The sequence below is a fragment of the Mya arenaria genome, chromosome 7, assembly GCF_026914265.1.
Source record: "Mya arenaria isolate MELC-2E11 chromosome 7, ASM2691426v1".
Lineage (NCBI taxonomy): Eukaryota > Metazoa > Mollusca > Bivalvia > Myida > Myidae > Mya > Mya arenaria.
The window spans coordinates 50645611-50661040 of record NC_069128.1 but is presented as its reverse complement, the minus strand read 5'-3'; the positions used below and the strand labels follow the sequence as shown (position 1 = coordinate 50661040).

Genomic DNA, 15430 nt, shown 5'->3' with positions numbered 1-15430 from the left:
TCGAATACAAAGTATGTGGCACTGACAAATATGCAGTGTCTGATATGTTAGCATGCACCAATATTCGAAGAGTATTAAAAATCAAACAATTTGAAAATTAGTTTGAACTCTATTATGTTGGGTTTACTTTTGGATTTTGGTATCAAAATACTATACGACAAAATTACAACACCAGCAGCTCAATGAAAAGAAAATGATAAAATTCTTACATATCTTTATTACCTTACAAACCTTTCTTGTGCATAAGTTAACTAATATAAACATTATTACTTTTTAAATGTATCTGTTGGTCAACAATTTACATAATTGACATCTTACAGTTTTCCAATATAAGTGGTGTATGAACAAACTTCCTGAAAATATACCAAAAGTCAACTTACACAAAATTAACATTTAAATATTGAAATGCTATTAACGACAAATTTTAACATCATGGCACATCTGAACATGTCAGTAAAATTGTATTAACATGAGCTTATACTGTTGGTTGTCCTATTATCTTTAGTTATATAGATTATATATGAATTATCTTAAAATTAAAACATACTACTATAAATCGACAAAGTTATTTAAATAAATTGAAAACTAAATATGCTGGCAAAATGATAGATATGTTAATGAAATTAACAAAAATCAGAACAAAATGCACTAAAACTACCTTGATTTCGTCGGAATTTCGGTAATCGTAATTATTTTAGATGAGATGATTAATTTTGAGTATTTAATTTCCATTTATATCAAAACATAAGTTTTAAATTAAAACAGACGTTATATTATATTACCTGAAAACATAGAAGTTTTTATAAATAATTCAAGGGCATGTACATTTTTTAATATTTTTTTTTGCATTTTCTTCAATGAGTGATGTAATCTAAGTCTGCGGATTTCGTTCAAACTTTGTAGGGTATCTATTTGTTAACACATACTTATAAGTCGATCGATTGAAGACAATGGCCCCGGTAAATTTTGATTTGAATAAGTAAAAATATTTATTCCTCATCTTCATTTTATTAAAAGAAGTTCATTTATTAAGACAATGCAGATATCCTTACAGTTGCAATTCCTGTATTTCAATGAAGAATACTTTTCAGTTATGAAAAGAGGTCTGAGTTCAACTCTCAGCGGGATCAATTGTAGATGAGTATTTGCATTGTAATAGAGCATTTATCAATTTTCTTAATATATGAAACTCATCAATATCTTATTACTACAGTTTACTGTCTCTCCTCTATTTAAAGCCTTGCTGTCTCATTATAAAAGGATTTGTACTTGTTGTTTTGGATGTAGGGATTCTCGTCCCAATATTTCAATCAATCAATATCAGAATCAATATTTTATATTTACATATGACCCTTTACACTACAGGGGAATATTATTAATTTCTATTTTGTGTTTGAGAGTGTTTCCTTTGTTCCCGTCGGATGATTATCATATCGGAACGTTTACATTACCTTTCTATAACTACCGAGCGAAAAAATAACACTGCAATTAACTTTAATCGTAAACTTTGGCCTTAACAACATGCAACGAAACGTTCACCCGATACCCTGTCGATTGAAATTATATACGTATCATAATTACTATTGATTATATGGATCTTTTTTGCGCGACTGTCTATCTGAAACAAAAATATAAGTTTGTATTTCCAAAGATTTTCTCGTTTTTGTCCAAACGCCACATATAATATTCACACATATTGTCTTGTATTTGTTGGCTATGAATGCGGTTACATTGAACGAAGGGTTATGTAACGTAATCTTGCTAAATCGGGCAACACTGTGATAACACAATGATATCCCTCCATTGCATCTAAACGTGCGTTTTGTGATTTGTTCTGTTTATCTTTCTTTCGATCTTTTGCCAATTTGGATAGTATTTGGGGTTTAATTTTTGTCCTGGTTTTTTTGGACTGATTATTTTAGATTGATACAATTTATTGTTTAGTTTGAAATCATCATTGATGAGAATTATTATCGTTTTTAAATGTGTTCAACATTTTAGGCAGGGAAAGGTGTGTTTATTATCAAGGTTTAATGGAAAATTACACTAATCTGTCTTATTTCAATATAATGGTCGTAATAAGTCGTAAACTTTTATGCATGTATTTAAAGTTGCATATTCACATGTCAGTGTAAATTCGCATATACAACTCACTTAAGGCATATAAACCTCATAATGTCTTTTTTCCGGCAATTCTGTCCCATTGTGGGTCGGATCCCAAGATTGCATTTTCTCGAGCAAATAATCCCCTGATTCAAATGGTTGAACTCTTACATACCCCATACTTATAGTTACCGCAAAGGAAGTTTAATTTGCTTATTGTTTTTTTACAATATATGTTTCAACACGAGGCATATTCAGAAAAAAGGTTAAGTACGCATACTCCAGTCACATTTGAAACCATGTGACGATATACTGTAGTGTTGAATAGTAAAGTTGCCTATGTGTCGCGATATTTTTATACCATGATTATAGTGATTTTAAAATATACAAACACATTCGTGATATGGACTACATTTATATATCATGCAAGTCCTACAACAAAACTAAATATTACATACCTCTTTTGAAAGCACTGTTCCTTCAATTTCTCATTTAAGTTTATAGGGTGTTACTTTCTCCAAACTACATTGGATAATTTTGGCACATTATATCAAACAAAAATGACCAAAATCACTGAAGTCATTATTGCATGTATATGACACACACAGCAACTTGTGTGTACTATGCAAACAAACATATCCTACTTTATGAGAAGTAAAGCTATCAAAATATGAATAAAATTATTATGAGACACACTTAAAGGTTTTATCTCAATGATTTTGAGCTTAGATTGCAGGTTATTTTACTCAGGTAAACAATTTAACACATAAGATTGCATTACATGTCAAATATTTTCTCAACCAAGTTCATTGCGCACAAAAGGGCATTAATACCTCTGGTGTAAAATATTCACGCGGAATCAACGCGCTGTCGTTCAGTGCAAAACTAATATCCTTTGACAAACAAATAAAAGGTACGTGTTTATTCCTTTCGACCAGTTAGTAAATTGTCGTAACAGAAAAACGCATTTTTGAGCGTTAAAACTTTATCCTAAGCATAAAACCAAAATATACATGCTAGTAAACGTAACACAGAAATGATCTCGAACCGGTTCTAGCAACAAATGTTGTATATACATTTCACAAATAAAATAGGATGTATTTTATTGTTTATTACGTTTAATGCATGGATGTTTATGCTATGATGATCATTTCGATATCAAGAATGGTCCCATCTCATTTCATTAAGAACGATTTGCTTCACAAGTTTATTTCACATAACACATATCATAAACAAGAATAAAACTATTTCATAAAACTTCACAATATACATTTACAAAAACCACGATTTTCTTATCATATAAACGTAAATGAATATCTAAGTAATCGCAAACATTGTCTTGTTACAAAACAATCATTAGCGCTTGAGGTGTTCAAATCTTGAATTGACGGAACAGATTCTATTACCCAACATGCACTAAGACATTATTTTATTAGTATGTACAGTATCAATTGCTTTATGGCAAAACATTCAATGTGGTCACTGGAAAAAACATCAGTGAACATTTTGTTTTCAGAGTAAGACACAACTGGACACAAACATTTTATACTATATTAAAGCAAAAGCCATAGCTTATTTCGAATTCAACTACTTTTCGAACTTCACTATTCTTTTTCGCTATTCTTTTGCATCGCATTTTCTGGTCAGAACGTATTTTTTATAGTTTAGAGTATTGGTGATATCAATAAAAAGATAACACATTGTAATAATAGTTCAAAAGTGTATTTATCATTTAACAAATCTTTTTCTACTTGGTATACTATGAATGAAACTGGAAGAAGAACTGAGATTGTGTATCAAGGATGGAACATTGAATAATTTATCTGTCGCTAAAGAAATAATTGCGACTTGTCGATATAAAATGACAGGGTTTCCAAATAAGACCTAAGTGTTTATACTTAATTACAAATTTATTTTTTGTTTTTTATATGTGGAACCTGGTGGCTCACAATTTGGTAATATTATAATTGTATTACACGTAACAGTCATTATACGACGCTAAAATACTGGAGATAAGCTTTTTAAGTGAAATTTATTTATTTCATTGTGGTAGTGTTTCATTTCTGCATACATTTATCTAATGGAATAGAAATATGTATTATTAATATATGCACTGAAAGTATTGCGACATTGTTAACTATAAAAAAGTATTTCAATAGCTTATAAGCATTTAGAGTAGAAGTATCACATACTTGCCTTTTCTTGTACAAACACGGTGATATTGTGATTTTGCACGCATGAAAACCTTCTTTACAAATTTGAAGCGTTTGCAGCGGTGTGAGTCATAACCATTTTCCAATATTTAATTACAGAGCATAGAATTTTGTGCAATCAAAAATAAATACTCAGGACAAGCGACACGCAGACTTCGTTTCAAATAAAACAGCTTTGATTTGAATAGACTTGAGAATCAAATAACTCATTACCTGCTGGCAGATGAATGGCTTATTTATTCACAATAGGTGAATAAATAACGAGATAGCAGTCTCCATTTATGTCATCAAATACATTCATCTGCAATTTTCCACTTGGGGATAAGAGCCCGTGGTACAGGCATTGTTCAATTTTGTCGTTTAATTAATTATAGTGCTCACTGCAAATGCTATCTGCTCAGACATCTTCAAATTACACCGCAGTTAAAAAATGTTTATGCCATACCTCATTATTTCACAGGCATTCAAATATATCAGGTAACACATCTTTATGATCGCATTTAAAATAGCTAAATATTTATAGAGTTGCCTAGGCGATATGTACAATAAAGGTATTTGATACTTTTTCGACCATCTTTGTTACAACAAGGTGGCGTTCCAGTATTACAGTCCCATCGAGGATCGAAATTGTCGTGCTCATTTCAGAAAAAAACGTCAGCATGGGTAATTCAGTAAACTATTTTACAGATAGGCAGATCGTTTCATTTTTACGATTTCGGATACATATATATACGGATTTTATGAAATATAATTTACTTGTGAGAACGGTGGTATAACATGTTGACGACATTTTGAATTATATTTTAACAATATAAACTAAAGAATAATAAAAAGGAATATAATTTGAATGGTTGTATGTTTTACATACTAGACCAAGGGTTTGGGTAATGGAAATGGCTTTAACGCAAGAAATCAGAACTGGCTTAACAGATGCAAAACATAATAACATGTCATATGGCAAAATATTTAAGTTTAGGTTTAGATCTGGAAAAAATTAATGTTCAATTTCTTTAAAGGATGTGATTATTAATCCAGCAACATTTTATAGTAAAAGTTAAAATCATGTCAATAATGATTGCCCAAATATCATGATGTTTTAGGATGTCTTAGTGAGTACATATGACAAGATATTTTCTTTTTATTAAAACTATATCTAAAATTTTCTATTTCAAAAAAGAATGTTCTGTTTGAAAATCCATTGTTATAAATACAACATGTGAGATTGCAACATATCTGGTTCATCCATTTGGAACCTTTTAATTCTATTTTCAATTTTGTGAAATGCAAATTGAACTAGTTATACATTAGTATAATAAAACAGCATCCTCATTCAGATATATCGCCAGTCGATCTTTGTTAACCATATATGTTTTTTTGCAAGCAAGCACGCAATTAAGGTGCCTAAAACATTTCAATGAAAGTTTCGAATTTAATTTAAGAATTTATATGATATGTTAAATTAACAACAAATAGTAAATGAACATTCTATGCAATGCCAAACATTCAGCATAACGTGATTATTTTTCAGTACACTATGAATGTGTAAAATAGGATATACGAAGAACGAATGGATTATATTAACTCTTAAGTAATTGGCTTATTATCTGTGTCCATATTGTGGCATAATCAATTTGGATGCATATAGTAGGAACACCAAAATAGCAGCAATTTGACATTCATGAACAAGGAAAAACGGATATTGGCCCAGTTGTTGATATTATCATACAAGGAGCAAAGGGGTGAGTCGAGTTTGTTGTCAATTTCATCTAAGGAACTAAGCCACGATTTGTTTCGAAATGTGCAAAGAAATGGTTAACTATATTACATTAATTGATAAAACGAAATTTAAACTTGAATAAATCTGTTTATTAAACTTTTTGGCGTTTATTTCAAATGTATCAAACAATACCCATTCAAATGTTACCAAAATGAGATTCATCATGTCAAACAATTTAACATTATGATTAATGGCAAAATAAACAAAATCGAATAGCTCCTGTACTTGATTAATTGACGCTAATGAGAACGCATCGTTATTACAGATAAATAATATAAACATTTCCCAATGTTAATGTTCCCTATATGTAGTAAAGAAAAGATAGTGTAGACCAGCATTGTGTACATCAATATTGCGGCCCGACTTGTGTAGCGCAAGGAAAGTCTACAAATGGTGTACGATGTCCATAACATTTCTTAAGTTATACAATTTCGGCAGTAGATCAGTTCACTCTTGATGAATAATAAAGGGCTGATAAAAGTCATTAATAAATATATATGTATTTTTCACTTCGACAACCTGTCGACATTTCTCAAGACAATAATAATAAAAACATCTTTATGATATCTCATTTTTTCATTTGACTCGGAAAAAATACAACCTTTTGGCACGATTTAAAGATTGGTGCCCAAAAATGGAAATATATGTGGTCACCGCGTGACCTGTCCTACACCAATGGCGTTGATTTATATTTGAAGTATGATATAATACCATGTGTCCATTGTAGTTGTGTTTGCTATGTCATAACTGTTGGGGTGAAGAGGAGTATTAGGTCGGATTTGAAGGGATTTAGTACCTTTATGTACTACTGAAATTTACGCAAACACTCAATGTGTTGGATAACAAGCGATAATTGTTTGTTTTTTCTGCATCTAAACCTGACTGTAATTTATTTTTTAAGAACAAGTCCTGGAAGACTGTATACATGGAATATAGCGTTTACATGTATTCGGGGTCATGTTGTGCATGAACATATCTCAAGAAACTTATAATAATGTTTTGTAAATGTAAATTGCGTAGTGTTCTATGTATATTATATTTCCAAATTAACTACTCTCACACCTTTTGTTAATACGTACCTACAACCATTATTTTCGAGTAGGAACGGTTTCATTCATAATACTGTCACACTTACAAACTGCGTTATGTTACCGCTTGACTCAAAACAACACTGCAATCATGTCGTTTGAAGATAAAAAAAATAGCTCATAAGAAATGCTTTATTCCAAATTCATTTTTTTAAAGTTAATAACAGTCTGTTACGGCATGTTTATGACTTTGTTAGCATTGTTACATTCTAAATATCATGCAATAAGGGTTTTAACGATACATAATCAATTAATTTAATCCAGTCCAGCATTTATTCATTTGATCGGCTCACTTTTTATATCTTTATGATACTATGACTGTGATTTGCGGTGCCAAAAAGAAAAACAATGGTCGATTAACATAAGACCCGTCGGTGTGCCTGCAATGATATTTAATCACCGGTTCTTTTTGCCTATAAGGCTATTTTATACTCTAAAATGCAGCGAAAAATGCCTAAAACTGGGGTATGCATGATCGAAAATATCTCAGCATCCCTGCACCTGACGAGGCTGGGACCAATGTTTCCATTTAGGGGACTCTAAACCCTACAAGAAGCACCACAGGGGGATGCCTGGGATGATATTTGGTCACCGGTAACTAACGCGTCAAAGTACATGTATGCCAAATTTCGCGATATTTCGTACTTTTAACGCGCTCCCATATAGCTTGTAAGGGGGAGCTAATCTCGAAGATATCTCCGTACCCAAAAATGGTATGAGGTCCGTTAAGGTCTTGAAATTTAGGGCCTTCGATTCCCTTCAAGAAGCATCCGTCGGTGTGCCTGCAATGATATTCGATTACCGGTTCTATTTGCCTATAAGGCTATTTTATACTCTAAAATGCAGCGAAAAATGCCTAAAACTGGGGTATGCATGTTCGAAGATATCTCAGCGTCCATGCACCTGACGACTCTGGGACTAATGTTTCCATTTAGGGGACTCTTAACCCTACAACAAGCATTCCAGGGGGTGCCTCGGATGATATTTGTTCACCGGTAACTTACGCGTCAAATATGCCAAATTTCGCGATAGTTCGTACTTTTAACGCGCTCCCATATAGCTTGTAAGGGGGAGCTAATCTCTAAGATATCTCCGTACACAAAAATGGTATGAGGTCCGTTTAGGTCTTGAAATCTAGGGCTCTGGATTCCCTACAAGAAGCACCCGTCGGTGCGCCTGCAATGATATTTGATCACCGGTTCTATTTGCCCATAAAGCTATTTTATACTCTAAAATACAGCGAAAAATGCCTAAAACTGAGGTATGCATGATCGAAGATATCTCAGCATCCCTGCACCTGACGAGGCTGGGACCAATGTTTCCATTTAGGGGACTCTAAACCCTACAAGAAGCACCCAGGGGGTGCCTGGGATGATATTTGGTCACCGGTAACTTACGCGTCAAAGTATGCCACATTTCGCGATATTTCGTACTTTGACGCGCTCCCATATAGCTTGTAAGGGGGAGCTATTCTCGAAGATATATCCGTACCCAAAAATGGTATGAGGTCCGTTAAGGTCTTGAAATTTAGGGCTCTCGATTCCCTACAAGAAGCACCCGTCGGTGTGCCTGCAATGATATTTAATCACCGGTTCTATTTGCCTATAAAGCTATTTTATACTCTAAAATGCAGCGAAAAATGCCTAAAACTGGGGTATGCATGATATCTCAGCATCTCTGCACCTGACGAGACTGGGACCAATGTTTCTATTTAGGGGACTCTAAATCCTACAAGAAGCACCCCGGGGGGGGGGTTGCCTGGGATGATATTTGTTCACCGGTAACTAACGCGTCAAAATATGCCAAATTTCGCGATATTTCGTACTTTTAACGCGCTCCCATTTAACTTGTAAGGGGGAGCTAATCTCGAAGATATCTCCGTACCCAAAAATGGTATGAGGTCCGTTAAGGTCTTGAAATTTAGGGCTCTCGATTCCCTACAAGAAGCATCCATCGGTGTGCCTGCAATGGTATTTGATCACCTGTTCTGTTTGCCTATATGGCTATTTTATACTCTAAAATGCAGCGAAAAATGCCTAAACTGGGGTATGCATGATCGAAGATATCTCAGCATCCCTGCACCTGAAGAGGCTGGGACCAATGTTTCCATTTAGGGGACTCTAAACCCTACAAGAAGCACCCAGGGGGTGCCTGGGATGATATTTGGTCACCGGTAACTAACGCGTCAAAATATGCCAAATTTCGCGATATTTCGTACTTTTAACGCGCTCCCATATAGCTTGTAAGGGGGAGCTAATCTCGAAGATATCTCCGTACCCAAAAATGGTATGAGGTCCGTTAAGGTCTTGAAAATTAGGGCTCTCGATTCCCAACAAGAAGCACCCGTCGGTGTGCCTGCAATGATATTCGATCACCGGTTCTATTTGCCTGTAAGGCTGTTTTATACTCTGAAATGCAGCGAAAAATGCCTAAAATTGGGTATGCATAATCGAAGATATCTTAGCATCCCTGCACCTGCCGAGGCTGGGACCAATGTTTCCATTTAGGGGACTCTAAACCCTACAAGAAGCACCCATCGCTGTGCCTGGGATGATATTTGGTCACCGGTAACTATCGCGTCAAAATATGCAATATTTCACGATATTTCGTACTTTTAACGCGCTCCCATATAGCTTGTAAGGGGGAGCTAATCTCGAAGATATCTCCGTACCCAAAAATGGTATGAGGTCCGTTAAGGTCTTGAAATTTAGGGCTCTCGATTCCCTACAAGAAGCATCCATCGGTGTGCCTGCAATGGTATTTGATCACCAGTTCTATTTGCATATAAGGCTATTTTATACTCTAAAATGCAGCGAAAAATGCCTAAACTGGGGTATGCATGATCGAAGATATCTCAGCATCCCTGCACCTGACGAGGCAGGGACCAATGTTTCCATTTAGGGGACTCTAAACCCTACAAGAAGCACCCATCGCTGTGCCTGGGATGATATTTGGTCACCGGTAACTATCGCGTCAAAATATGCAATATTTCACGATATTTCGTACTTTTAACGCGCTCCCATATAGCTTGTAAGGGGGAGCTAATCTCGAAGATATCTCCGTACCCAAAAATGGTATGAGGTCCGTTAAGGTCTTGAAATTTAGGGCTCTCGATCCCCTACAATAAGCACCCGTCGGTGTGCCTGCAATGATATTCACACACCGGTTCTATTTGCCTATAAGGCTATTTTATACTCTAAAATGCAGTGAAAAATGCCTAAAATTGGGGTATGCATGATCGAAGATATCTCAGCATCCCTGCACCTGACGAGGCTGGGACCAATGTTTTCATTTAGGGCACTCTAAACCCTACAAGAAGCACCCCAAACAGTGCCTGGGATGATATTTGGTCACCGGTAACTAACGCGTCAAAGTATGCCAAATTTCGCGATATTCCGTACTTTTAACGCGCTCCCATATAGAATGTAAGGGGGTGCTAATGTCGAAGATATCTCCGTACCCAAAAATGGTATGAGGTCCGTTAAGGTCTTGAAATTTAGGGCTCTCGATCCCCTACAATAAGCACCCATAGGTGTGCCTGCAATGATATTCGATCACCGGTTCTATTTGCCTATAAGGCTATTTTATACTCTAAAATGCAGCGAAATATGCCTAAAACTGGGGTATGTATGATCGAAGATATCTCAGCATCCCTGCACCTGACGAGGCTGGGACCAATGTTTCCATTTAGGGGACTCTTAACCCTACAAGAAGCACCCCAGTGGGTGCATGTGATGATATTTGGTCACCGGTAACTAACGCGTCAAAGTATGCCAAATTTCGCGATATTTCGTACTTTAAACGCGCTCCCATATAGCTTGTAAGGGGGAGCTAATCTCGAAGATATCTCCGTACCCAAAAATATTACGAGGTCCGTTAAGACCTTGAAATTTAGGGCTTTCGATTCCCTACAAGAAGCACCCCAAACAGTGCCTAAGATGATATTTGGTCACCAGTAACTAACGCGTCAAAGTATGCCGAATTTCGCGATATTTCGTACGTTTAACGCGCTCCCATATAGCTTGTAAGGGGGAGCTAATCTCGAAGATATCTCCGTACCCAAAAATGGTATGAGGTCCGTTAAGGTCTTGAAATTTAGGGCTCTCGATTCCCTACAAGAAGCACCCGTCGGTGTGCATGCAATGATATTTGATCACAGGTTTCATTTGCCTATAAGGCTATTTTATACTCTAAAATGAAGCGAAAATGCCTAAAACTGGGGTATGCATGATCGAATGTATCTCAGCATCCCTGCACCTGACGAGGCTTGGACGAATTTTGCCATTTAGGGGACTTTAAACCCTACAGGAAGCAACCAAGGGTGCCTGGGTTGATATTTGGTCACCGGTACTAACGCGTCAAAGAATGCCAAATTTTGCGACGTTTCGTACTTTAACGCGCTTCCATAAAGCTTGTAAGGTGGAGCTTATCTCGAAGATATCTTCGTACCCAAAAATGGTAAGAGGTTCGTTAAGGTCTTGAAATTTAGGGCTCTCAATTCCCTTCAAGAAGCACCCGTCGGTGTGCCTGCAATGATATTCGATCACCGTTTCTATTTGCCTATAAGGCTATTTTATACTCTTAAATGCAACGAAAATGCCTAAAATAGGGGTATGCATGATCGAAAGTATCTCAGCATCCCTGCACCTGACGAGGCTGGGACCAATTTTTCCATTTAGGGGACTCTAAACCCTACAGGAAGCACCCCGGGGTGCCTGGGATGATATTTGGTCACCGGTAACTAACGCGTCAAAGTATGCCAAATTTCGCGATATTTCGTATTTTTAACGCGCTCCCATATAGCTTGTAAGGGGGAGCTAATCTCGAAGATATCTCCGTACCCAAAAATGGTATGAGTTCCTTTAAGGTCTTGAAATTTAGGGCTCTCGATTCCCTACAAGAAGCATCCATCGGTGTGCCTGCAATGATATTCGATCACCGGTTCTATTTGCCTATAAGGCTATTTTATACTCTAAAATGAAGCGAAAATGCCTAAAACTGGGGTATGCATGATCGAAGATATCTCAGCATCCCTGCACCTGACGAGGCTAGGAATAATTTTGCCATTTAGGGGACTCTAGATCGTACAAGAAGCACCCCGGGAGGTCCATTAACATCTTGAAATTTAGGGCTCTCGATTTCCTACAAGAAGCACCCGTTTGGGTGCCTGGAATGATATTCGATCCCCGGTTCTATTTGCCTATAAGGCTATTTTAAACTCTAAAATGCAGCGAAAAATGCCAAAAACTGGGGTATGCATGATCAAAGATATCTCAGCATCCCTTCACCTGACGAGACTGGGACCAATTTTGCCATTTAGGGGACTCTAAACCATCATAAATACAACACGCAATATATATCGCAATATACGGTAGTCCGTATTCCACTCCAGTGCAATACGGTCGTATTCCACTCTTGTGACGTCACGACATAACAGGTATCGTTGCGCGATGTTAAACTGACGTTATAAAACAAAATAGTGTGTCGTTAAAATGACATTTATTATGAAAACATGTGGCTTTGAAGTGATATTACCAGTAATGTATATAATAGAAGTGTTATAAGTACTGCGTTTTGATCCGGAATGCAACAAACAACGTCAACATAGACTAAGAAATATACCTTCCATCAATAAATGATATACTTTTTTGTTTCGTCTAGATGGAGGCTGGAGCGCCTGGTCAGAGTACGGCAACTGTAGCTCTATGTGTGGCTCAGGTCACCACACCCGAGTGCGCACCTGCACTGACCGGCTTCCGCGGGCGGGGTCATGCTTGTGTAGGCCCCTCCTTGGACAGGGCCCTGTGTGATAATGGACCGTGTCCAGATAGTAAGTCAGTTTCTCTATTTACTGTCTCAAAGAATTACTTTGATTTTAAGGGAAATGTTATCAATGATAGGGCATTCTGATTTTTAAATTTAGAGGACGTTTTGACTCCACCAGTTACCGTACAGTTGTTTGAAGGGTCTTGCTTATGTTTTACAACCAACAATTAGGTTCCTAAAATGCACCTGAAAACACTTATTTTATAATTAATTAACTCCTCAATACAAACAATTGAAGCATGAGCCAATAGGCCACAAGGATTGTTATTACATCTTATGGCTATTTCATCCTTCAATGAATTTATTGGTTACATAAGGTGATAAGGTGATCAACCAATAATGCCGAATCGCGTTGCTTAAGTTTTTCAAAATTGTGGTCTTCAAAGACAATATTTGAGCAAATATCAACATTTGTTGAAAGGTTCCAGCTGTCAATATCTTAATTTTAACACTCCTTATGATTTACCATACTTCACATCGTTATACATTGTCAATGTTTGTTTACATAAAAACATCAAAAGTGATTAAGTAAAAACGAGCATAGTTAAGACAGTTATTTAACCTTTTGATCTTGCTTCATCGTCACATTCGTGCTAGTAAATCAGCATTAAGAAGTCAAGAAGCATGTGTTTGGTTGTTATAATCAGAATTATACAAATGAAGCGAACGGGACAAATCCAGTATCCAAACATCTATCGGAAGCTGTATTATGAGGCACATGCACCGTATAAATTGAAGAGAAAATGCCATTTGGCCTTACAAGACGATATATGGTAAGCTTTTAACCAGATGTACGATAGCCATACCATACGTTTCCCCTCCAGATATCCACATCTGTGACAGCAAGCTGGTTCAGTACGCTAAACAGACACAACAGGCTATCTTGCCTTTACAAAAACCACCTTGCAGTAATATGGAGTTCATCAGTCAGCAGATGATGCTTGTTGACCTTTGCTCTGCTCCGAGTGACTACAGCAACTGGGTGCTAGGAGAGGATGTAAGTTCACGGTGTAGATATGTTGTTCAATTTATTATTGCACAATGATTTGTGCAAATAGAAGTGCACCTAAAGGTGTTCAAGAAGGCATCGACATATGTTCATCTATCATTGTGTCAATACACTTTCTCCTACCACAGATAAGTGGATCCCAAAATTCTTATCTTGCCCACGGGCAAAGATAAAACAAGTACCCGTATGGAACTCCTTTTTTATTGTCATCACACAATTACCTCCCTTGTTGAAGACCGTCGTCTGTAGAATCATGGAAACATTGTCATGTGGCAATATTTAAAATCCAAATTAATTATTTCTTGCGTTCAAATGGCACCATAAATAATTTTCGCGCTCCATTCAAGAAATAAAGCTACCCTCTCCTCAGAACTATTTAAAGAACTTTTTGATTATGAGGCGTATGAAATGCATTTGTATGAGTGAAAAGTAATGGAGCCAGCTTTTGTAAGTGATCCCTACTGCCCGTTTTGCCATCAAAGGTTCTTCGCCATTAAACATGCTGTGACACTGTGATAAAATACATACTTAATACAATCACATACAATCTGTTGACACTTACTTAACAATGAAACTATAATAATAAAATGTTATTTGCATTGCAGGTAAAGTTAAATTGTTCAAGTCTGCCCTTGTACATTCCGATCGCTTCAGTGAACCGCACCAGCCATGCACGACACTATGGCATCCTTACAGACTACAATGAAGGCATTCTTAAGGTGATCCAAAGGAGAATTTAATAAGTGGAAAATATATTAGTTATCTCAAACCTTTAAATAATATTATAGTATGTTGATATCACTTCGGACCCATACATTCAGATGCTAATAGAACTGAATACCTCCTGACATGACAGGGATGGTCAATACTGACATATTGATATACACAATGCATCTGTTTTTCATGTTACTTATAGGTTTACCAATATCAACTCGAATACATTTTTCTCCTACAGTTTTCTTCCATTGGTATTTCAAATGGCTACGGACCAATGTGATATCGGTGTGTTAGAGGTCACGGTTAATCTAGCGCATGTTGACAACAACATTTATACAGTCACGTGGTGAAATATCTAGTCAACCAGACAAGGCGCAAAAAACGCACTTATACCATATAGGGTGTATTAACATATCCGAGTAACCTGCTGTATAAGAAGCTGACAGTCTCGCTACGGGTAGTAAAAAAGCGGGCTAAGTTGTATACGTGTATCGGACATATTTTCTGTCCTTGATAGTAATACTTATAATTACGTTCGCTGTACTGAATAACACCTGTATCATTGCTGATCTGATCTTACTTCTTTTTTTTACTGAAACTGATACATGAACATATTCATGCGGTGTAAATATATTTATCAACACTTTTAATTAGGTTCTTCTAATTTCTTTGAGCTCGATTGGGACGAAAGCTGATA

At 36.3% G+C, this 15430-nt stretch overlaps 1 protein-coding gene across 1 annotated transcript; it reads left to right on the top strand.

Moving 5' to 3' along the window:
• The first annotated feature begins 4767 nt into the window (after nucleotides 1-4767).
• Nucleotides 4768-14756, top strand: LOC128241224 (uncharacterized). Its single transcript, XM_052958175.1, has 4 exons — nucleotides 4768-4793; nucleotides 12843-13011; nucleotides 13832-14004; nucleotides 14622-14756. The coding sequence occupies exons 2-4, from the start codon at nucleotides 12843-12845 to the stop codon at nucleotides 14754-14756; spliced, it is 477 nt and encodes a 158-aa protein (XP_052814135.1). The 5' UTR covers nucleotides 4768-4793.
• Nucleotides 14757-15430: the final 674 nt, after the last annotated feature.

What these genes read in the sequence shown, in the direction of transcription:
- LOC128241224 (XM_052958175.1), top strand. Translation starts at nt 12,843, where the DNA reads ATGGAGGCTGGAGCGCCTGGTCAGAGTACGGCAACTGTAGCTCTATGT. An exon ending in TAATGGACCGTGTCCAGATA is followed by an intron (nt 13,012 to 13,831) that starts GTAAGTCAGTTT and finishes TTTCCCCTCCAG; the next exon opens with ATATCCACATCTGTGACAGC. An exon ending in ACTGGGTGCTAGGAGAGGAT is followed by an intron (nt 14,005 to 14,621) that starts GTAAGTTCACGG and finishes TTTGCATTGCAG; the next exon opens with GTAAAGTTAAATTGTTCAAG.